General features: G+C 41.0%; 1 protein-coding gene across 1 annotated transcript in view; it reads right to left on the bottom strand.

Moving 5' to 3' along the window:
* The window catches only part of LOC110456175, a 75380-nt gene extending 50965 nt beyond the window's left edge, over nt 1-24415 (bottom strand). Inside the window, exon 1 of the mRNA XM_021506746.1 lies at nt 23986-24415. Within this exon, the coding sequence (XP_021362421.1) occupies nt 23986-24415 (430 nt within the window). The remainder of the gene's footprint in view (nt 1-23985) is intronic.
* Nucleotides 24416-26533: the final 2118 nt, after the last annotated feature.

Raw genomic sequence — 26533 nt, 5'->3', positions numbered from 1 at the left:
TTAACGGTTAATCAATGCAGAACAGGTCGTTAGGGCCAATAAAAGGTAGATACAATATGTCAAAGGAAATGATATGAAACAATCGTAAAGTAAAAGACAAATATTCACTTAAACAGTAACAGTGGCTACGGGTAGTTTTATCTGCTTGAACAGTAACAGTGACTATGGGTAGTTCTATCTGCTTGAACAATAACAGTGGCTATGGGTAGTTTTATCTGCTTAAACAGTAACAGTGGCTATGGGTAGTTCTATCTGCTTGAACAGTAACAGTGACTATGGGTAGGTATATCTGCTTGAACAGTAACAGTGGCTACGGGTAGTTCTATCTGCTTGAACAGTAACAGTGGCTATGGGTAGTTCTATTTGCTTGAACAGTAATAGTGGCTATGGGTAGCTATATCTGCTTGAACAGTAACAGTGGCTATGGGTAGCTATATCTGCTTGAACAGTAACAGTGGCTACGGGTAGTTCTATCTGCTTGAACAATAACAGTGGCTATGAGTAGTTCTATCTGCTTGAACAGTAACAGTGATTATGAGTAGTTCTATCTGCTTGAACAGTAACAGTGGCTATGAGTAGTTATATGTGCTTGAACAGTAACCGTGGCTATGGGTAGTTCTATCTGCTTGAACAATAACAGTGGCTATGGGTAGTTCTATCTGCTTGAACAGTAACCGTGGTTATGGGTAGTTCTATCTGCTTCAACAGTAACAGTGGCTATGGGTAGTTCTATCTGCTTGAACAGTAACAGTGGCTATGGGTATTTCTATCTGCTTGAACAGACCAATAGCTTTCACGTTGTTTAAATTTGGTAAGACACCTGTTTTGAAAAGAGATTTGAGATTTGTTATAATAAACAAATTCTCGTGTTTGCTGAAGGTCAATGCCACCTTGTAACAAGTGTTTTACTGTAAATGGTTTGTGACATGCTATGCTCTGAGGTTGGTCTGCACGCTTCAATAAATAAGAATGGGTTATGTATGGACAACCTCGGCTCGGCGGCTTCCTCTATGGCTTTGGTACCATTCGCGGATTTCAAGTTGTATAGGGTGCACTTTGTTGTTTTCGCATTGACTCATTTTTCTACATTTTCATTACAAAATTTGCTATAACGGTTTTAGATTCGTTTGTGTGATTATACTGTGATAACACATATGTGTCTTTATTACAAATTTCGTACAGTAAGACATATCATACATGTATTTACAATGTATGTACATGTTTATAAACCATGTTTTATAATACTAGAAACGTGTTTCTTCTTTCTTTCCTAGCACATCTTATCCACCACAATAAACTAATAAATGGAACACCGGTATAGAAGTAGCCCTTACTCTAATCCTTTGGTAAATTGCGGTATTCGTATCATAGTATCTACATCAACAGTAAAATATTTGGAAATTTTTTTTTTTCGCCGAGCTTTTTCTCTCTTCGAATGTTTGTTGGTATACCTACACAAACCGTCAGATCGCGGTAGGTGAGATTGTGGTCTGATTTAACTCATTACAGTAGCACGTAACATCGTAGAAAAGGGCGAGGCATGGCAGCATTTCTATTGTAAAATTAATGGATTGCGAAAAGACTCCTGGGAATATAGGACACACGCAGCGTTCTCCGTTACTCTGAAGCTCAACAAATCGAAGACCGTGACTTGGCAGTTAAGGCCCTGGCCCAGGGATGCCAAAGCTATGAAGTGTTGAGCTTATTTGAGTAATTTGTTGTGTTTCAAACTTATGGCAATTTAAACAGCTGAAGTCCACGTGTTAGATTCCTAGCTGGTGTGTTAATGTTTGACGTAGCGTGATACCAAGCCGAACCCCTAACTCAGAAATGAATAGTATCGCCTAAACGGTAATAGTTATTTTCATTGACTTAAATTCTTTAATTGAATGTATACATGTTGGTTTGTCAGTGTTTCTACACGTTAAAATCCCACACGAGTATTTTATGCTTTAGAATGAATCCCGGATAAAGCCGAGGGTACCGTACATACCTTATTCTACTTGATCACGACGTTTTTATATATAATTGCGAGAAATTTAAACAAACAATTTTGTGGATTTATTTAGCGAGAATTTCTTAGAAGGGGACATATGACTGGGCTAGAGTATACACTAAGAGTGTCACGTGGTTCTCTCTGAGTGGACATGCCGATAAGAACAATTTCAATACGACTGACCACTGGCCGCTGATAACACGCCATCTGGTGGTCAATGAGAGCATCAAATGTTGATACATTGGTAACAAATGCAATGAAAATGTAAATTCTTACCGAACTGTTCACATATTGTGTTAAGTTACATGTATATTAATCGCCTCATTCAGCAATGAGTAAACCTATGCTAAATACATATCGTACAAATAAAAACAGCTTGTCATGTGTTTTCTATCACCCGGGGTCTAATGGCCTCTGTCGCAGATATAACCAGGGACTAATGATCTCTGTCCCTTGTATTACCCGGGACCTAATGGTCTCTGTCGCAGATATAACCAGGGACTAATGCTCTCTGTCCCTTGTATTACCCGGGACCTAATGGCCTCTATCGCAGATATAACCAGGGACTAATGCTCTCTGTCCCTTGTATCACCCGGGGCCTAATGGCCTCTGTCGCAGATATAACCAGGGACAAATGATCTCTGTCCCTTTATCACCCGGGACCTAATGGTCTCTGTCGCAGATATAACCAGGGACTAATGCTCTCTGTCCCTTGTATCACCCGGGACCTAATGGCCTCTGTCGCAGATATAACCAGGGACTAATGCTCTCTGTCCCTTGTATCACCCGGGACCTAATGGCATCTGTCGCAGATATAACCAGGGACTAGTGCTCTCTGTCCCTTGTATTACCCGGGACCTAATGGTCTCTATCGCATATATAACCAGGGACTAATGCTCCCTGTCCCTTGTATCACCCGGGGCCTAATGTCCTCTGTCGCAGATATAACCAGGGCCTAATGCTCTCTGTCCCTTGTCTCACCCGGAGCCTAATGGTCGCTATCGCAGATATAACCAGGGATTAATGCTCTCTGTCCCTTGTATCACCCGGGGCCTAATGGTCTCTGTCCAAGTATGACCCGGTACCCAATTGTCAATATCCCAGTATGACCCGGTACCCAATGGTCTCTGTTCAAGTATGACCGGGGACCCAATGGTCTATATCCCAGTATGACCCGGTACCCAATGGTCTCTGTCCAAGTATGACCGGGGACCCAATGGTCTATAACCCAGTATGACCCGGTACCCAATGGTCTCTGTCCAAGTATGACCCGGTACCCAATGGTCTCTGTCCAAGTATGACCTGGTACCCAATGGTCTTTATCCCAGTATGACCCGGTACCCAATGGTCTCTGTCCAAGTATGACCGGGGACCCAATGGTCTATATCCCAGTATGACCCGTGATAGAATTACTGTGTGTCTGTCTGTGGTATTACAGGACAACTACAATGGTTCAACACCAGAGCGATAAAGGTGGTTGACCGAAGAGAGTTAAATCGCCACCGCGAAAGTGAAATACAATATATGATTTGTCATGATTGTAACTCCCCAGTGTACATGTAACTGATTCGTGACAGAAGTAATCTAAGTGAGACTTTGACCTGGACACTGACTGATAGAAAGATTAGCTCCCGGATGTGACTAGCCGGGACGTGTGTTCAGAACTTAGTGGTCATTCCCGACCTCACAGTTATCTGCCTCCTTCAGTGGACATAACTCTCTACATTACACCACCAACAGTAATGTTTCCTCATTATTTTCTGTCCACCCTAATTATTGTGATATATTACTACAGATATGCGTATACTGGTCGTTTATCTTTAATAACACAGCATGTTTGCACTTTAAAGTCGACTTCCGGTTCTATTTAGAGTGTACGTTTTTTATATAGCATTCATAAAGTATCGTGATCACTCACCCTATTGCAATACGACAGATGAAACCAGGTAAATCCAAAAATAATAAACTCAAATTAAAAAGAAAATGACAAACGGTTGTACTTGTGATAGAATATGACGCTATGCAAATCATTGTCGATACGCTATCGCAGTAAATATCCTGAGTCGAGCCGTTCTTTCATACTCAATGAGCCGGGAAGTTATCAAAGCCAAAGTGTCGGGACGCTATCGCAGTCAACGTATGGGAACGCTTTCCAAGTCACTGTGTGGGGAAAAGGCGCTCGGGTTATGAGTTTTTTGGCCAAAATCGGCCGGCAAGCCAGGGAATTTTTAGACGCTGCACAGGTCGACGGGAGCTTTTAGCGCGGATATAAAAGGATTTTTTTCTGACCCATTGGCATCGTACGGTCATCTTGGGGTTTTGTATAATTTTACATGTTACAGACGAGTGCCGCACGCAATCGTAAGGTAGCCGACCGATGTCCTCAAACTGTGTGGTGTCCGTGGGATATTCAGCCTACGCCCGCCCGATATCCGGACTGGCATCGGCCGATGCTTCCGGCGCCCGGACGGCACACATACGGGCATCTACAGGCGCCATTTTGTCACGGACGAGCTAGGTATAAAACCAAAACGATTCGGAATTGTTTCAGAGTCTGAAACTCCTGGAAACGTTTTGGTGGTGTTGACTTGTGTGCTTCCCTTTATAATCGTAAAGGCTACGTACGTATTCCGTACGTATCCCGCCCATTGCACGAACATCCTTCGGCTACCGTACGACAGCCCGGCCAACGTCAGATAGCCTTGCAATATCCTTGCGATAGTCCTACGGGTTCCCTGCGGTATCCTTCAGATGTCCGTTCGATTTAATCCGCTAAATTGTTTGCTGGGTCCGTGCGGTGCCCGTATCTAATATGACCGTACTCACTGCACATCCCAGACATCAGAAAAAAGTCCCCAGCGCCCGGGACGCCGGGACGCCGGGAAGCCAGCCGATTCTTACTTCAAGGCCGACCGCCGGCGCAAATGTGACGGAACCATTAGTGGCGGTATCATCTATGGACGCCGTAGCTATTGCGAGGACGCAGTCAACTTACAAAACAAATCATGAATCGTCAGACATAGGACTCTGTTTGATTCTCTGGTGGTGGCTTGTTTGATGGGTAGAGTTATCAGGCGGCCCCGACAAGGACATCGCACGTGCTTGTTTTACTAGGTGTTAGATTCAGTTTGTCTGGTCTCTTGACGTGACATCTCCTGTTATGTCACTTTGTTACTATTGTTGTATTAACAACAATTAACTTAATGGAATATTGATTTATATTATACTTTTAATCGGACTATTTTTTCGTGCGGATTAGTATGTGTATACACAAAGTCAGTGAAGGAGTGAATGTTTTTTACGATTCAATATAAAACAAATTAAATGAAAAGAAACTATGATTCGAATTAACAACGCAATATTTTGAATATTGATTTCATATCCCCTGACGTTTTTTGGGTTACATTGAAGCATTAGATGCGGAATACAGGTAAGCAAAATTATTTGTTCTCTCCCCAGAAACGTCAAAAACGACCTGACGGGGAAACCCCTCATACAATGACACTGAAAATGACACTAAAGTACCACTCCTCGTGGCAGCATTCCTTGATTCCCTGTCTGAAGATTATACGAGTGCATCTAACATCTTTTTAAATGGCTTCCGCCATCTGTAAGTGTATGCCTGCTCACTCGATAATGGACGGTTAATAGTTTGTGTCCTCGGAAGAGCTACCGATTGGTACGATCAAACAAGTTCACCTGGGTTTGGCCGCGGAGTGATGTCGGATAAGAATACTCCAATGATCTGTTACGATGAGGATGCTTCAGTGTGTATATTTGGTTGTGTCAGACATTAACACACAAAGGGGGACCTGTTTGGACGGTACAATGGAAGATCGATGTAGACTGGCAGTTCTGAGTAAAAATAGCAACATATGCCTGAGTTCATTGGAAGGAATGTCAATATAAAACATTGAAAGGTCCTGATACGCTAGTAATAGAAGAATCTCAAAGCCGTCTCGAACAATGTACAATTTACACTAGTTCGTATATCTCCTAGCTGAAAACATTGTAAATATCACACTTATACATAAATCTAACCGGTAATTACTTATAGATTATCGCACTGTATTTTCAGTGATTGTCGTGAGAACAATTTTCTCATCGCGAGCACGCGGATAAAATCGAGAGGCTACCACAGGTGGACTCGAAATTTTATCTACGTGCGAGCAATGAGAAAATTGTTCGAACGACAATCACTGAAAATACTGTATGACAAACCATGTATCAACTATATACTACTCACATATTTCGCCATTTAAAAAACTCAACTAAACGCCATGGTTTACAAATGACTGACTTCTAAGCTCAATGGTAAACGATCGCCTGTGACAAATGTAAACAAATATAAGATTTGCGCGGAGAAATACAATGAAACTTAAAACTACGTAGAAAATATATTTTTTAAACAATCCTATCGTCATTGGCTTTTCCATATGCACATTTACACATGAAATGGTGTTATTATTCTCACAATATTTTTCCGTTACTTTATATTGATATGTTTATGACGGACTATTTTCTTACACGGATGACTTTTGTGTGGACACTATTTCCGGTTTCGGACGTCATCTGGCGCGAGCAGACGTTCTTTTTTGAGAAAATACGTGTAGTGCTTGGGAATGGGAAAATTCGTTCTCAAGTTCATCTAAAGTTGTTCTCAATTCGTTCTCAACTTCTTCTCATACTGACAACCAATGATAATGAATGTATCATGTTACCGGTAGGTGGTATAAAGTAGTATATAGATGATAAATTGTAAATATCACACTTGTTCATAAATCTCCTCGGTAAATATATTGTAAATACCACACTTGTTCATAAATCTCCTCGGTAAATATATTGTAAATACCACACTTGTTCATAAATCTCCTCGGTAAATATATTGTAAATACCACACTTGTTCATAAATCTCCTCGGTAAATATATTGTAAATACCACACTTGTTCATAAATCTCCTCGGTAAATATATTGTAAATACCACACTTGTTCATAAATCTCCTCGGTAAATATATTGTAAATACCACACTTGTACATAACTCTCCTCGGTAAATATATTGTAAATACCACACAAGCATATAAATCTCCTCGGTAAATACAGTGTAAACATCACACTAGTTCATAAAAATATTATAAAAAACACGCTTTTTATATAAATTTCCCCAGTAGATATATAGTAAATAACACACATTATTCTTAAATTACCTCGATAATTATACATAGATAACATATTGGTGTATTGACCTCAGCAAATATATTTTTTAACATGTGCGATCAACGTAAAACGGAAGGTTAAACTAGATTGGCTTTAAACAAAAAAGAAATTCAAATTTATTGAATGGAAACAAGTGCAGTTTAAATATATTTTATTCTTTTAAATATAGCAATATGATCGGGCTAAGGTTAAAATAGCATTATAAAAGCCATATTCTCAACATTGATTACATTAATTGTGATACAGGTATACGGGTTTACAACTGATAGTTCATTGTGTAAAAAAGTGTACTCATGTACCAGTGAAAGCGCAATTCAATACCCAAGTGTACTCAACTACAAATAGGAACTCACTGTAAGACAAAAGCCTGCCGAGTCACCACCGACAGCGCACTTTAAAAAAAAACTACCCAACTATCAGCAGAAGCGCACTCACAGAGAGACAAAAACTACCCAACTACCAGCAAAAGCGCACTGTAAGACAAAGTGAACCCAACTGTTATCAAAAGCGCACTAACAGTGAGACAAAGTGTACCGGGCTAACAGCAAAAGCGCACTGTAAGACACAATTGTGATCGGCTATCAGCAGAAGCGCACTGTAAGACAAAGGTGTACCCAATTATCAGCAAAATAATAATAATAATAATAATAATAAACTTTATTTATTGAGGATATAAAACCTGTTTAGCAAAGCTAATCTTCCGCAGGGTCCTCTGTTAGTAAAATTGGTTAATAAAAAGACAAAATAGTATCACAGCAAATAAATGTACATAAATATATATCACCGTTACTACTAAGACATAATTGTTGGTCTTACTGAAACAGCATTTCATATCACAGTTATTTCATAATTTAAACGGTCGTTCAATACAATTACAATAAAACTATCACAGAAGCAGCGAAATATATTCCGTGCTTAATCCATTATGGGTTTCATTAAAAGACAAATTGTCTAATTTACATATATGCTAATGTAGCAAAAACTAAAAATTGACAGAATACACGCTAATATAGCGAAAATAAAACAAATCAAAGCTGTATTCAAAAAGTATAACAGTAAAAATAAAAGACGATTAAACTGCATTCTTAATGTTACCACTCATATTTTGTTTGAATTTTGTCAAGGAGGAAGAGAGTCGTACTTACACCGGTAAATTATTCCAAATCTTGCTCCCTTGTACCAAAAAAAGCACTCACGATGTCGATGAGACAAAAGTGTACCAACATATCAGCATTGTAAGACACCAATGCATTCAACTGTCAGCAAAAGCGCACTGTTAGGCAAAAGTGTACACAACTGTCAGCAAAAGCGCACTGTTAGGCAAAAGTGTCCACAACTGTCAGCAAAAGCGCACTGTTAGGCAAAAGTGTACACAACTGTCAGCAAAAGCGCACTGTGAGACACACTGAGTGTAACCGGCTCTGTAAGACAAAGTGTACCCAACTATTAGGAACAGCGCACTTTAAGACACAAGTGTACAGGCTATCAGAAAAAGCATACTGTAAGACAAATGTGTGCCCAACTATCAACCCATCTATTGTCAAAGGGCACTGTAAGACAAATGTGTGCCCAACTATCAACCCATCTATTGTCAAAGGGCACTGTAAGACAAATGTGTGCCCAACTATCAACCCATCTATTGTCAAAGGGCACTGTAAGACAAATGTGTGCCCAACTATCAACCCATCTATTGTCAAAGGGCACTGTAAGACAAATGTGTGCCCAACTATCAACCCATCTATTGTCAAAGGGCACTGTAAGACAAATGTGTGCCCAACTATCAACCCATCTATTGTCAAAGGGCACTGTAAGACAAATGTGTATGGTTATTGCAAGCATTTGTTTGCCCGGCTTTTGGTTGCGCAAAGAGGCATGCTACCGCAACCTATTAGAGAGGAAAATGCTATAATTGATTTAGAGTCTGTCTCGTGTGTATATCGTAGTAGATTAATGGGACGTGTTGGGTTTGGGTGTAGTTATAGAGATATGGGACCAGCCTGAACCAATAGCATGTACTACCGTAGGGTATCGGGGTAGGAGATATTGTAACTGAAATAAGACAATAGCCTTTTACAATGGAAAAAAACAGGACTTTGCAGGCATCTGCTGAAATTCTGCTGTCTGTGACCAGATTAATTTCAATAAATCCACGTATTAGCAAAGCACGCTGTAAGACAAAAGTGTACCCAAATCTACAATGCAGTGAAAGACATAAGCATTTCAAGATACCAGTCACAGCGCACTTTCAAATATTGGAAAGTAAATCCATGGAGCGTATTCTACGGACAATGGATACAAACACTGTTAAACAGTAGGCGGGTCATCCTGGGATCACCGGAAATAAAATCATCAACAATTACATGAAATTTTAATCACTTAAATAATAATAGTATGACTGACATTTCAATCAACACTAATGATTAGTTAATCTGTGACAAACACCAATAGTGAACAGTAAACACCAATGATGAACAGTTCAGACCAATTATGAACAATAAACACCGAGAATGAACAGTAAACATCAATGATGAACAGTAAACACCAATGATGAACAGTTAAGACCAATAGTGAACAGTAAAGAACAATAGTGAACAATAAACATGAATGATGAACAGTAAACATAAATAGTGACCAGTAAATACCAATCATTATCAGTTAATACCAAATCAATCAAACCTTAAACGACCAGGGACATCTGTCTGTCGCGATTGTTTAGATTTAGTTATTAGTCGCTACATAAAACTGTAATGGGAAATGTGTTGTCTATAAACAGGCTCATCGGAAATGTATCGATCGTTCCATCCCGATGAAGTGCCATTTTGTCACATCCGGCTTTAGCGGTTTGCGCATGCCTACTGCTACACTACCAGGTAACCGGATACGATCGACAGAGAAAGCCTGACATGACTTCGTCAAGTCCATGTAAGACGACCTATCCCGGGCGACCAGGTCCGACCCATATACCACATGCACCAAGTCATAGATCAATAGCTCATCCTGCATAATACAGTCGTTACCCAAACACTACAATACCACCAAGCAATAAGTAAACGGGAACGAGAAACGGGAATCCTTTCTCTGGGTCTGTGTTAGGTTATAAACTTGGTGGGATATTACGCGCTAATCACACGTAACGCACGTGAAATGGCAGTACGATTGGTCGTTCACGCCTTCACATGTCTTCCCTGTTACCAAATATATCTCTTTTTGTTTTTATGTTTCCGCTTCAAGCTAAATTCATTTGACATTTCCCAACATCAATTTCATTACTTGTTAACATTTTGGAGTTTGTTAGAAATGTAATGGCCTGTCGATATTTCAAAGTAAGCATTTGTTTTTGGATTTCAATATCGAGACAACATGTGTGTAAATGAATGGCGTCACTTTGGTGTCGCTTGATGCAGTGTACCAAGAAACATATAGAACTTTAAAAGGCTGAAAATAGAATCAGGGTTTGGTATTAAGAAACATAAAAACTTCCGGAACATACGAAATAGAGTCACGTTTTGTTATTAAAAAATAGCAAGAACTCACGCAGCACTAGTTAATACGCTTATTGCGAGCATTTGTTTGCCCGACATTGGTATTGGTTGTGTAAAGAGGCACATTACCGCAATCCGTGGCTAAATCTTACTTTGTGTGAACGTATTACAGGGGGAAATGCTTTAAACTACATCAATACAGTGCTCATCATTGATTTAGAGTCTGTCTCGTGTGTATATCGTAGTAGATTGATGGGACGCGTTGGGTTTGGGTGTAGTTATAGAGATATGGGACCAGCCTGAACCAATAGCATGTACTACCGTAGGGTATCGGGGCAGGAGATACCGTAGCATTATGAATGAAACAAGACAATAGGCTTTTACAGTGGAAAGGCAGGCGACTTTGCAGGCAGCTGCTAACATTCTGCTGTTTTGGAATGGATTGTTTTCATATTAAGCTTGTATTTCCTTCGGTGACAAAATGGCAGAAATAATTGAGTAACATTTCCACTAATCACTAGGAATTATTCGAACTTGAAGATAAGAAAACAGAAGAGGACTTTGCTCACCTCCCTGACACCATGTGTCAGACTTCATCATACTCCTTTACGAACGATATATAATGGGCGCATTCGTCTGGCCTAATTATTCTCCCTTACAAATGACCTTATACTACAGGGCGAGTTCGTCGGGCCCCATCATAATCCACATTTGTATACTGGGCGAGTTCGTCAGGTCTTTTAGGCATGAACTATACCGGCGAGTTCGTATGTAGGGCCTCATACTCCCTTACGAATTATCTATATTGGGCGTGTACGTCAAGCCTTATCTCAATCCCTTACTGATGATCTATATACTGGGCGCGTTCGTCAGGCCTCATCTTTTTCGACGAATGATCTATCCCGGGCGCGTTCGTCAGGCCTCCATTTTTTTTGACGAATGATCTATCATGGGCGCGTTCGTCAGGCCTCATTTTTTTTTTTTTTTTGTCGAATGCTCTATACTGGGTGCATTCGTCAGGACTCATCTTTCTCGACGAATGTGATCTATCCTGGACGCGTTCGTTGGGCCTCATCTTTTTTAGACGAATGATCTTTACTGGGCGAATTCGTCAGGACTCATCTTTCTCGAAAAATAATCTATCCTGGAGGCGACGTCATGCCTCATATTTTTTCGACGAATGATCTATCCCGGGCGTGTTCGTCAGGCCTCATCTTTTTCGACGAATGATCTATCCCGGGCGCGTTCGTCAGGCCTCAATTTTTTTCGACGAATGATCTATACTTGGCGCATTTGTCAGGACTCATCTTTCTTGACGAATGATCTATCCTGGAGGCGTTCGTCATGCCTCATCTTTTTCAACGAATAATCTATACTGAGCGCGTTCGTCAGGCCTCATCTTTCTCGACGAATGATCTATCCCGGGCGCGGTCGTCAGGCCTCAAATTTTTTTGACGAATGATCAATACTGGGCGCATTTGTCAGGACTCATCTTTCTCGACGAATGATCTATCCTGGAGGCGTTCGTCATGCCTCATCTTTTTCAACGAATAATCTATACTGAGCGCGTTCGTTTGGCCTCATCTTTTTCGACGAATAATCTATACTGTCGATCAAAGTTCTCATGTATGATTTATACATTATTTTTTATCATTAAAGAAGTAGTTTAAATAGAACAAAGAGAAAGAAAGCGTTTGCATGAATCGTAACGCTGTTTGATGGTATGTCGACTCCTGTACTAAAGGGAAACCGTCAACAATTCTTATCGACTGATTACATAAAACACCATATTTTTTACCAGCTTGTCATTCCTATGTATTGTTTACCTCCTCTCAGTCGTAGCTGGTAAGATTTCCGATACATGCTAGCTATTAAAGTTTAAAATTGTCTTTTTTTCTGAATCGTCTTCCTTATTTTTGTCTGCAAATACGTCTCAGCTACTACTCCATTAACAATGTACTGTTCTACCCGGTCAAAGGTTTGCATTCTGGTATTTAATAAGAAAATGCAGCAAAATTGCTGGACACGAAATCTTTTGATAAAAGTCACTACCTACCAGATGCCAACCGAGCGACCGGATCCTGGTTACTTTAATTAATTCCTCCATTATTTTGTCATTATTTTGACATAAATTTTATCGTTCAAAATATTTTGTTCATCCTCAATATCCTCACATGTTGCACTATTGCCACTTAATAATTATCCCAAAGCACGAAAATGTACACGTTTAAATGTCAACGTTAGTTTTGATGTTTTGTTGTATTGCATATTGATGCACATTTGTTAATATTTGTCCTGTTAGCCTATTCTCCTCTACATGTACTAGATATATTGTGTAGATCTAACGAGGAATACTACGATGTACATGTATATTAATACCAATCATGTAAATGATATTTAGCGGGAAAACTTTTTTCTATTCATTACATTTCTAAAAAGAAACAGAAAAGTGCGGGAATTGTAGCGTTATATTTGACATCACGTTCTAATGACGTCACGCTTACGCTTGACAACAAAGCAGAGCGCCTTTGTCAATGGGTCCCTCAACGCTTTTTTGCGACTTGATGCTAATATCTGGTAAGATTTCCACACAGAAAATAAAATAATTCTGTATGTATGCAAATAACATAATTTATGTTGCAGAAGCGCATTTAAACAAACTCTTTTATCTGCCGTCGCTTAATCGGAACTTCTATGTAGTGAACAGAAAGTAACATTCTGTTTAGACAAAACAAAATGTGATATCTTCACTTGTGAAGATGAAACATTTCGTAGAAGAAAATGTTTATACATGTATCAAGTGGATGCATTCCTGATGTTTCACTGGTAAAATGTTATAGATGTTGGTAACGTAGGGGTTTATCTTAGAATTTTTAGATTTTATGTGGCCTCAATTTCCTAGAAGGCTTTCAGGTAGGGGAAGCACCAGAAGCTGACAATCAAACCCAGCGGAGCGAAGCGCCGCTAAGGAATTTGCAAAAAAAATACTCCCAACTCAAACTACAAATCTTCAACCCCGTGTTTAAAATTAATCAACTCTAAATCTAATCAACGGTATCAAAAGTATCGCCATTTGAGTCATAGGTAAAAAAACCAATGGAAAATAGAACGGAGAGAAATATCAATATATGTTTAATGATATCGCGTGGAATATTGTAACATTGGGTTTGCCTATCTGTCAACTACAAAGCTAGTTTGTATTCAATGTACATCGTTCGTCTCTCGCACGTAATTTAAAATCTATATTGTCATTGGTGTACATGGATTGCAATTTAGGCGTAACCTTGACTTTACAGTCAATACAACTGCATACTTTGTGTTAATTACACGCCGCTCTCACATGCATGAAGTTTTTAATTTGAAAACAAATCACAGTATCAAATACAATCTCATTAACAAGCGGCAATAAAGCAATGAATGATTGTATCATTGGTATGTACGTCAGCTGGTGCACGAAATACCTATTCCAAAATCAAATGTAGCATTCCCTAATTCAATCCGAATTCATTACGTTCCAATCTGATAAAATCTTGTTTTAAAATCGATAGTTGGTACAATTACATGTCTTGGATTTCCTTGATTTAATTCTAGGACAAGACAAACGCTGCCTTATCAGCCTGAGTTACTAAGCTCATACAGCACCAGCTAGCGTTACATGGCTAGAAACTCTGTCGGTGTATCTATAATACAAAGTCTAGAAACTCTGTTGGTGTATCCATATTACAAAGTCTAGAAACTCTGTCGGTGTATCTATATTACAAAGTCTAGAAACTCTGTTGGTGTATCTATAATACAAAGTCTAGAAACTCTGTCGGTGTATCTATAATACAAAGTCTAGAAACTCTGTTGGTAAATAAAACAAAGTCTAGAAACTCTCTCGGTGTATCTATAATACAAAGTCTAGAAACTCTGTCGGTGTATCTATAATACAAAGTCTAGAAACTATGTCGGTGTATCTATGATACAAAGTCTAGAAACTATGTCGGTGTATCTATAATACAAAGTCTAGAAACTCTGTTGGTAAATAAAACAAAGTCTAGAAACTCTCTCGGTGTATCTATAATACAAAGTCTAGAAACTATGTCGGTGTATCTATAATACAAAGTCTAGAAACTATGTCGGTGTATCTATAATACGAAGTCTAGAAACTCTGTCAGTGTATCTACAATACAAAGTCTAGAAACTCTGTTGGTGAATAAAACAAAGTCTAGAAACTCTGTCGGTGTATCTATAATACAAAGTCTAGAAACTCTGTCAGTGTCTCTATCATACAAAGTCTAGAAACTCTGTCAGTGTATCTATAAAACAAAGTCTAGAAACACTGTCGGTGTATCTATAATACAAAGTCCAGAAACTCTGTCAGTGTCTCTATAATACAAAGTCTAGAAACTCTGTCGGTGTATCTATAATACAAAGTCTAGAAACTCTGTCGGTGCATCTATAATATAAAGTCTAGAAACTCTGTCGGTGAATCTACAGAGTATAAAACAGAGTCTAGAAACTCTGTCGGTGAATTTACAGTGTTTAATACAAAGTCTAGAAACTCTGTCGGTGTATCTATAATACAAAGTCTAGAAACTCTGTTGGTGTATCTATAATACAAAGTCTAGAAACTATTTCGGTGAATTTACAGTGTTTAATACAAAGTCTAGAAACTCTGTCGGTGTATCTATAATAAAAAGTCTAGAAACTCTGTCGGTGTATCTATAATACAAAGTCTAGAAACTATTTCGGTGAATTTACAGTGTTTAATACAAAGTCTAGAAACTATGTCGGTGAATTTACAGTGTAAAATATAAAGTCTAGAAACTATGTCGGTGAATTTACAGTGTATAATACAAAGTCTATAAACTCTGTCAGTGAATCTATAAAACAAAGTATAGAAACTCTGTCGGTGTATCTATGATACAAAGTCTAGAAACTATGTAGTTGTATCTGTAATCAAAAGTCTAGAAACTCTCTCGGTGTATCTATAATACAAAGTCTAGAAACTCTCTCGGTGTATCTATAATACGAATTCTAGAAACTATGTAGTTGTATCTATAATCAAAAGTCTAGAAACTCTGTCGGTGTATCTATAATATAAAGTCTAGAAACTCTGTCAGTGTCTCTATCATACAAAGAATTTAAAAAAATACATCTGTATCGAAAAGATTGGCTGCCAATCTGTCATAATATATTGTAAAGATTAATAGAGTGTAAATAGTCAAATATTAATTGCACAGAAACAGTATGGAATAATCTTTTCATAGAAGTTATCTCATAAAATCTGTCACGTATTGAGGAATCGGGTACCTTGTTATCTCCCTTACGACGACAGAGGTCCACGGTACCAGGTTATCTCCCCTTACGATGGCAGAGGTATGGTACCATGTTATCTCCCCTTACGATGACAGCAGTCTACGGTACCATGTGTATTCCCCTTACGATGACAGAGGTCTACGGTACCTTGTTATCTCCCCTTTCGATGACAGAGGTCTAGTACCATGTTATCTCCCCTTACGATGACAGAGGTCTAGTACCATGTTATCTCCCCTTACGATGACAAAGGTCTGGTACCATGTTATCTCCCCTTACGATGACAGAGGTCTAGTACCATGTTATCTACCCTTACGATGACAGAGGTCTGAGTACCATGTTATCTCTCCTGACGATGACAGAGGTCTACGGTACCTTGTTATCTCCCCTTACGATGACAAAGGTCTGGTACCATGTTATCTCCTTTTATGAAGACAAAGGTACCTTGTCATCTCCCTTACGATGGCAAAGGTCCACGGTACCAGGTTATCTCCCCCTACGACGACAGAGTTCTACGGTACCTTGTTAACTCCCCTTACGATGACAGAGATCCACGGTACCATGTTATCTCCCCTTACGATGACAGAGGTCTAGTACCATGTTATCTCCCCTTACGATGACAAAGGTCTGGTACCATGTTATCTCCTTTTATGAAGACAAAGGTACCTTGTCATCTCCCTTACGATGGCAAAGGTCCACGGTACCAGGTTATCTCCCCCTACGACGACAGGGTTTTACGGAACCTTGTTAACTCCCCTTACGATGACAGAGATCCACGGTACCATGTTATCGCCCCTTACGATGACAGAGATCCACGGTACCATGTTATCTCTCCTTACGATGACAGCGGTCCACGGTACTATGTTATCTCCCCTTAAGAAGACATAGGTCTACGGTACCATGTTATCTCCCCTTTCGATGACAGAGGTCCACGGTACTATGTTATCTCCCCTTAAGAAGACATAGGTCCACGGTACCATGTTATCTCCCCTTACGATGACAGAGGTCTAGTACAATGTTATCTCCCCTGACGATGACAGAGGTCTACGGTACCTTGGTATCTCCCCTTACGATGACAAAGGTCTGGTACCATGTAATCTCCCCTTACGATGACAGAGGTCTACGGTGCCATGGTATCTCCCCTTACGATGACAGCGGTCTACGGTACCATGTTATCTCCCCTTACGATGACAAAGGTCTGGTACCATGTTATCTCCTCTTATGAAGACAGAGGTACCTTGTCATCTCCCTTACGATGGCAAAGGTCCACGGTACCAGGTAATCTCCCCCTACGACGACAGAGTTCCGCGGTACCTTGTTAACTCCCCTTACGATAACAGAGATCCACGGTACCATGTTATCTCTCCTTACGATGACAGAGGTCCACGGTACCATGGTATCTCCCCTTACGATGACAAAGGTCTGGTACCATGTTATCTCCCCTTACGATGACAAAGGTCTAGTACCATGTTATCTCCCCTTACGATGACAGAGGTCTACGGTACCTTGTTATCTCCCCTTACGACGACCGAGGTCCACGGTACCATGTTATCTCCCCTTACGATGACAGAGGTCTACGGTATCTTGTTATCTCCCCTTACGACGACAGAGGGCCACGGTACCATGTTATCTCCCCTTAAGAAGACATAGGTCCACGGTACCATGTTATCTCCCCTTTCGATGACAGAGGTCTAGTACCATGTTATTTCCCCTTACGATGACAGAGATCCACGGTACCATGTTATTTCCCCTTACGATGACAAAGGTCTAGTACCATGTTATTTCCCCTTACGATGACAGAGATCCACGGTACCATGTTATCTCTCCTTACGATGACAGAGGTCCACGGTACCATGGAATCTCCCCTTACGATGACAAAGGTCTGGTACCATGTTATCTCCCCTTACGATGACAGAGGTCTACGGTACCTTGTTATCTCCCCTTACGACGACAGAGGTCCACGGTACCATGTTATCTCCCCTTAAGAAGACATAGGTCCACGGTACCATGTTATCTCCCCTTACGATGACAGAGGCCTAGTACCATGTTATCTCCCCTTACGATGACAGAGGTCTACGGTATCATGTTATCTCCCCTTACGATGACAGAGGTCTACGGTACCTTGTTATCTCCCCTTACGACGACAGAGGACCACCCATTACGATGACAAAGGTCTGGTACCATGTTATCTCCCCTTACGATGACAGAGGTCTACGGTATCATGTTATCTCCCCTTACGATGACAGAGGTCTACGGTACCATGTTGGTCTGGTACCATGTTATCTCCCCTTACGATGACAGAGGTCTACGGTATCATGTTATCTCCCCTTACGATGACAGAGGTCTACGGTACCATGTTATCTCCCCTTACGATGACAAAGGTCTAGTACCATGTTATCTCCCCTTTCGATGACAGAGGTCTAGTACCATGTTATCTCCCCTTACGATGACAGAGGTCTACGGTTCCAGTTTATCTCTCCTCACGGTGCCATGTCCACGTAACCATGTTAGATACTGTTCCTAAACCATTACAGGTCTGGTGTGTATGATGTCAATCCGCATTACCATGCTGACTTGGTATTAATTTCGTATCCTCAGAAATTAGGTTACCTATATTTAATTGACTGACGCTAATCAGATTTTGTTGTTGGCAGGGTTTCACCACGGAATAAAACTATCTAAGTCCGTGGTTTACTTTGAATGACTATGAAATGATATTCTAATCGGTTTATGAGATTTACATGTATGATACTGCCGTGGGATATAAAATGAAACTGCATCTACAGGGTTAACGACTGCACTGGTAAAAGACAGTTAAATGACATCATATAATCTCTCAATCTTTTCCTTACGATATCCCATAAACGAAGTTAAACAGTATACATGCATTCACTAATTGAAGTAAAACATATCATAATTCAACTCAAACTCGTCCCTAACGACCGCCCGTGCAAGATTGTTTAACATCATACCCATTCAGTCTGCACTGTGTATAACAACCGCCTAGACGGAGAGGTGAAATATATTTTTACTCAGCGAACTCTATCTCCTAAAGTGACAAACAGCCTGTATTTGGAATAATTATCAAACAGGTGGTTACAGGTTGATGGTTTTTCATTGACAGGTTCGGAGTAATGTACCAGCTGTGTCCTGGCTATATATAGCACCAGGCGATTACCACAGGGACCTGATATACTCCCTACATATCAGGAGAGTTCCAACCTAGCATATTGTAAGTAATTATCGTGGCCCTGTGACAATGAGGTTAGGGTCCTGCTGATAAAAAGCTGTCTTCTGCTTAGGGAACATTGAATAAAACAATATAGATATTCTTCACCAACACTACAGATATAAATCGGGTCCTTTTTACCCTTGTACAAAATTGAAACTGCCTGGTGTCTCTCGTTACATGTACCGCTTACTACCGTGTGTGTCTCTCGTTACATATACCGCTTACTACCGTGTGTTTCTCTCGTTGTACCACTTACTACCGTGTGTGTCTCTCGTTACATGTACCGCTTACTACCGTGTGTGTCTCTCGTTACATATACCGCTTACTACCGTGTGTGTCTCTCGTTACATGTCCCGCTTACTACCGTGTGTGTCTCTCGTTACATGTACCCCTTACTACCGTGTGTTTCTCTCGTTACATGTACCACTTACTACTGTGTGTGTCTCTCGTTACATGTACCGCTTACTACTGTGTGTGTCTCTCTTTACATGTACCGCTCACTACTGTGTGTTTCTCTCGTTACATGTACCGCTTACAACCGTGTGTGTCTCTGGTTACATATACGGTTAACTAACGTGTGTGTCTCTCGTTACATGTACCACTTACTACTGTGTGTTTCTCTCGTTAGATGTACCGCTTACTACCGTGTGTGTCTCTGGTTACATATACGGATAACTACCGTGTGTGTCTCTCGTTACATGTACCACTTACTACCGTGTGTTTCTCTCGTTACATGTACCGCTTACTACTGTGTGTGTCTCTCGTTACATGTACCGCTTACTACTGTGTGTGTCTCTCTTTACATGTACCGCTTACGACTGTGTGTTTCTCTCGTTACATGTACCGCTTACTACCGTGTGTGTCTCTGGTTACATATACGGTTAACTACCGTGTGTGTCTCTCGTTACATGTACCACTTACTACCGTGTGTTTCTCTCGTTACATATACCGCTTACTACCGTGTGTTTCTCTCGTTGTACCGCTTACTACCGTGTGTTTCTCTCGTTACATGTACTGCTTACTACTGTGTGTGTCTCTCGTTACATGTACCGCTTACTACCGTGTGTTTCTCTCGTTACATGTACCACTTACTACTGTGTGTTTCTCTCGTTACATGTACCGCTTACGACCGTGTGTTTCTCTCGTTACATGTACCACTTACTACTGTGTGTGTCTCTCGTTACATGTACCACTTACTACTGTGTGTTTCTCTCGTTACATGTACCACTTACTAGCGTGTGTTTCTCTCGTTGTACCGCTTACTACCGTGTGTGTGTTACATGTACCGCTTACTACCGTGTGTGTCTCTCGTTACATATACGGTTTACTACCGTGCGTGTCTCTCGTTACATGTACCACTTACTACCGTGTGTTTCTCTCGTTACATGTACCACTTACTACCGTGTCTTTCTCTCGTTACATATACGGTTTACTACCGTGTGTGTCTCTCGTTACATGTACCACTTACTACCGTGTGTGTCTCTCGCTACATGTACCGCTTACTACCGTGTGTTTCTCTCGTTGTACTGCTTACTACCGTGTGTGTCTCTCGTTTCATGTACGGCTTACTACCATGTGTGTCTCTCGTTACATGTACCACTTACTACCGTGTGTGTCTCTCGCTACATGTACCGCTTACTACCGTGTGTTTCTCTCGTAACATGTACCGCTTACTACCGGGTGTGTCTCTCGTTACATGTACCACTTACTACCGTGTGTATCTCTCGTTACATGTACCACTTACTACCGTGTGTATCTCTCGTTACATGTACCACTTACTACCGTGTGTATCTCTCGTTACATGTACCACTTACTACCGTGTGTTTCTCTCGTTACATGTACCGCTTACTACCGTGTGTTTCTCTCGTAACATGTACCGCTTACTACCGTGTGTGTCTCTGGTTACATATACTGTTTACTACCGTGTGTGTCTCTCGTTACATGTACCACTTACTACCGTGTGTTTCTCTCGTTACATGTACCACTTACTACCGTGTGTTTCTCTCGTTACATGTACCACTTACTACCGTGTGTTTCTCTCGTTACATGTACCACTTACTACCGTGTGCTTCTCTCGTTACATATACGATTTACTACCTTGTGTGTCTCTCGTTACATGTACCGCTTACTACCGTGTGTGTCTCTCGTTACATGTACCACTTACTACCGTGTGTTTCTCTCGTTACATGTACCGCTTACTACCGTGTGTTTCTCTCGTTACATGTACCGCTTACTACCGTGTGTGTCTCTCGTTACATGTACCGCTTACTACCGTGTGTGTCTCTCGTTACATGTACCGCTTACTACCGTGTGTGTCTCTCGTTACATGTACCGCTTACTACCGTGTGTGTCTCTCGTTACATGTACCGCTTACTACCGTGTGTGTCTCTCGTTACATGTACCGCTTACTACCGTGTGTGTCTCTCGTTACATGTACCGCTTACTACCGTGTGTGTCTCTCGTTACATGTACCGCTTACTACCGTGTGTGTCTCTCGTTACATGTACCGCTTACTACCGTGTGTGTCTCTCGTTACATGTACCGCTTACTACCGTGTGTGTCTCTCGTTACATGTACCGCTTACTACCGTGTGTGTCTCTCGTTACATGTACCGCTTACTACCGTGTGTGTCTCTCGTTACATGTACCGCTTACTACCGTGTGTTTCTCTCGTTACATGTACCGCTTACTACCGTGTGTTTCTCTCGTTACATGTACCGCTTACGACCGTGTGTGTCTCTCGTTACATGTACCACTTACTACCGTGTGTTTCTCTCGTAACATGTACCGCTTACTACCGTGTGTGTCTCTGGTTACATATACGGTTTACTACCGTGTGTGTCTCTCGTTACATGTACCGCTTACTACTGTGTGTGTCTCTCGTTACATGTACTGCTTACTACCGTGTGTTTCTCTCGTTGTACAGCTTACTACCGTGTGTGTCTCTCGTTACATGTTCCGCTTACGACCGTGTGTGTCTCTCGTTACATGTACCCCTTACTACCGTGCGTTTCTCTCGTTACATGTACCGCTTACTACCGTGTGTTTTACTCGTTACATGTACCGCTTACTACCGTGTGTTTTTCTCGTTACATGTACCGCTTACTACCGTGTGTTTTACTCGTTACATGTACCGCTTACTACCGTGTGTTTTACTCGTTACATGTACCGCTTACTACCGTGTGTTTTACTCGTTACATGTACCGCTTACTACCGTGTGTTTTACTCGTTACATGTACCGCTTACTACCGTGTGTTTTTCTCGTTACATGTACCGCTTACTACCGTGTGTTTTACTCGTTACATGTACCGCTTACTACCGTGTGTTTTACTCGTTACATGTACCGCTTACTACCGTGTGTCTCTCTCGTTACATGTACCACTTACTACCGTGTGCTTCACTCGTTACATATACGGTTTACTACCTTGTGTGTCTCTCGTTACATGTACCGCTTACTACTGTGTGTGTCTCTGGTTACATATACGGTTTACTACCGTGTGGGTCTCTCGTTACATGTACCACTTACTACTGTGTGTTTCTCTCGTTACATATACCGCTTACTACCATGTGTTTCTCTCGTTACATTTACCGCTTACTACTGTGTTTTTCTCTCGTTACATATACCGCTTACTACCGTGTGTGGCTCTCGTTACATATACGGCTTACTATCGTGTGTTTCTCTCGTTACATGTACCGCTTGCTACCATGTGTTTCTCTCGTTACATGTACCTCTTACTACTGTGTTTTTCTCTCGTTACATATACCGCTTACTACCGTGTGTGTCTCTCGTTACATATACAGCTTACTATCGTGTGTTTCTCTCGTTACATGTACCGCTTGCTACCATGTGTTTCTCTCGTTACATGTACCTCTTACTACTGTGTGTCTCTCTCGTTACATATACGGTTTACTACCGTGTGTTTCTCTCGTTACATGTACCACTTACTACTGTGTGTGTCTCTTGTCTCTCGTTACATGTACCGCTTACTACCGTGTGTCTCTCTCGTTACCTGTACCGCTTACTACTGTGTGTGTCTCTCGTTACATATACCTTTCTCTCGTTACATGTACCACTTACTACCGTGTGCTTCACTCGTTACATATACGGTTTACTACCTTGTGTGTCTCTCGTTACATGTCCCGCTTACTACCGTGTGTGTCTCTCGTTACATATACAGCTTACTATCGTGTGTTTCTCTCGTTACATGTACCTCTTACTACTGTGTTTTTCTCTCGTTACATATACCGCTTACTACCGTGTGTGTCTCTCGTTACATATACGGCTTACTATCGTGTGTTTCTCTCGTTACATGTACCGCTTACTACCATGTGTTTCTCTCGTTACATGTACCGCTTACTACTGTGTTTTTCTCTCGTTACATATACCGCTTACTACCGTGTGTTTCTCTCGTTACATGTACCTCTTACTACTGTGTGTCTCTCTCGTTACATATACGGTTTACTACCGTGTGTTTCTCTCGTTACATGTACCGCTTACTACCGTGTGTCTCTCTCGTTACCTGTACCGCTTACTACTGTGTGTGTCTCTCGTTACATATACCGCTTACTACCGTGTGTTTCTCTCGTTACATGTACCGCTTACTACCGTGTGTTTCTCTCGTTACATGTACCGCTTACTACCGTGCGTTTCGGTGACGTTGTTGTGTTGACATGCATTAGGCGATATCACCATACCATACCATTAACCAGTGGTCTATATCAATAACGACAATAACCCCGTAGCTTACCCCGGGACGACTTACCTTTACGATGGACGTGTCGGACTTGGTCTCCAACAAGACTAGTCTCTTCAGCTTCCGCTATGGGCGGGAATGTTCCGTGTGTAAAGACAAATGGCGTCTTACTCTCCCAAACCTTCTGTGGAGAAGTTCTAAGCTGAGGACGGGGACGACCGTCTATCAGCTTCATCTTCTCCGACTCAAAAACATCCTTCTCCTTAAATTTAATGATTGACGCTAATCTATTCCTTTGCGTCTTTAAAGGATCCTTTGATTCGTTCTTTAGTTTTGTTTGTTCATCATTATCCTCACGTGGTTTGTCCCTTTTGGATTTTTCTTTCTTTTTCCGTTTCTTTGTCGGTCCTTTTTTAATCCGTTGTGTCCAGGACAAATGTTTCGACTCCTCATCCTCAGAAGAAATTGATTCCCATTTAGACGTCGGGAATAAAGGCATGGTTGACAAGAGGTTGTATTTACCTTTACAAACGAATGCCTATAGATTGAACTTGTCCGATACACAACACGTTCTAGTATACAAAGAGTTTAAATGCAGTTTTCTGGTAGATAGAACCTAGCATGACAAAAAACGGTCAATGTGTTTGGAGTATCCAGGCACCGTCCTGTACCGGAAACGTTCTGTATGCTCCATACTTAAGGTAAACAGACGCACGTCACAACAACTAACGTCACACAGTCATTGTTTCGGTATATTCCAAAGGGTGTAACATAAAATTTACGCTGTGTAATATTTGCCTTCGAATATGGCGATACATCCGTTATTTCAAAATTAGTCCATTAATACACTATGATATAAACAATGGGATAAATGCCTCGTGTATAATCAGACCCAATATAAAACCAAAGCCTGAAGGCCTACAGCTTGTGTTCGAGCTGATGTTGATGAGCCGGTATAAATACACAATGACAGCAACGAGAGTCTGCTCTATTAGCCCATGTAACTTTAATACCCAATTCCTCATCTTAATAATAGCTTACCCGTCAATGACAAAATTCGGCGCTAAATAACTTCTCAACGACACAAGCGACGCGCGGTTAGAGTACTGTTTCCAATGCGACAGTATCCGAAACGCGCACCATGTGACCAAATAGTGTTGTATACAGTACTCTAAGCCGGCTCACACAGAACGGCTCTGACTCCGTTTACTTTTTCTTTAATCAAAACACAAAAAACGAACATATTGCGCACCGTTCATGCTTTCTGTACAGGATATCTTGTTTCCATAAAAGTGCATTTAGTTCAAAAAATATTTAATTTGAATACCAGTCACTAACCATGCTGCAATGCATTAGAGCTAAATCTAGATGATGCTGGTCCTATTGTCTTACCGTCGGTGTCAATGTGATGGGTAGGAGTCCAATGGAGCATATCGAAACAGTTTTAAATCCCATATTCACGTCACCATTAAACAAAATGCTTTCAAAATCAGACATGTTTTGTGTCACTTAATCCTTCACTTGTGTTTAACAGCTCTTCCGGTTGTGTATTGAACTATTTACACTGAAACTCCGAGACGATATCACAAAACACTCAGCTTCAGTCACACTTGACCCTACCTGACCAGCTAGTGCCGGTGATAGGGCAGTCATATTGCACAGCAGTCGTTCTGATCAAGCAGCTACCCACCCTTCACCATCTGTGCAGAGCGTATTAACCCCTGGCTCTGTGTTTTTACCATTCAGCGCGGACCTGTCCCTTCGGTGGCGGTCCGGAGCGACTGCTGGCCGTGTTTCCTGGATGGTATCCGCGGATTGCCGTGATTTATCGTGGAGCAGAGGTTACAGCGTACGCCTGCTCTCTCGTCATCACACACAACAAATCATAGCCTTACCGAATCTCTTACAGCCTACTAAGAAGGCGTAACGGAGACAGTCCCTAGCTCCTAATTCTACCTTAAACCATAATAGAGAATAGAAAATATGCATAGTAGCCATTTAAATTACCAAGTCGACATAACTAATGAAACACGAGCTTACCTCCTAAAATATACCCAGTAGCTTTTACTATTGGGACAGGGACGTTACGCCTGGGCCCGTATTTATGACACCGTTCTCATGCTCCAGCTTGGATTTTGTTCTCAAGCCATTTTTTTTTTGTTCTGGATACAAATAAATAAACAAATATTGTTTTGCAATGACTTGGAAAGCTTTTAAAGAGACTTAAAGGAAAATATAGGTTTCAATGTTTCCATTCACTTTTGATCATTTGACATGAATTAAGCGAGTTACAAGAAAGTTGGTTTGAGCACAGAATCCTAAAATCTACCGTGTAGTCGTAACTAGGAAGGCACCTCCGTACACATGTTACGGTCAACATTCACCTGCAAGTAGCCTATACTATTGGGACACCAACGTAACCCCGGAAACATACCCAGTCGCTGTTTCGATGGTGGCACCGGCCTAACTTTTATAATCTACCCAGAAGCCGTAGCTAGACAGTCACGGGCGTAATTCCTGAAACATACCACGTACCCGTAACTGGAGAGCCAAGAGTGTAATTCCTAACATATACCCAGTAGCCGTAACTACAGAGACACGGGTTGTAATTCCTGAC

Source organism: Mizuhopecten yessoensis, unplaced genomic scaffold, assembly GCF_002113885.1.
Source record: "Mizuhopecten yessoensis strain PY_sf001 unplaced genomic scaffold, ASM211388v2 scaffold8541, whole genome shotgun sequence".
Classification (NCBI taxonomy): Eukaryota; Metazoa; Mollusca; class Bivalvia; order Pectinida; family Pectinidae; genus Mizuhopecten; species Mizuhopecten yessoensis.
Note: the sequence above shows the minus strand (reverse complement) of the source record. Positions and strands in the feature narration are given on the sequence as shown.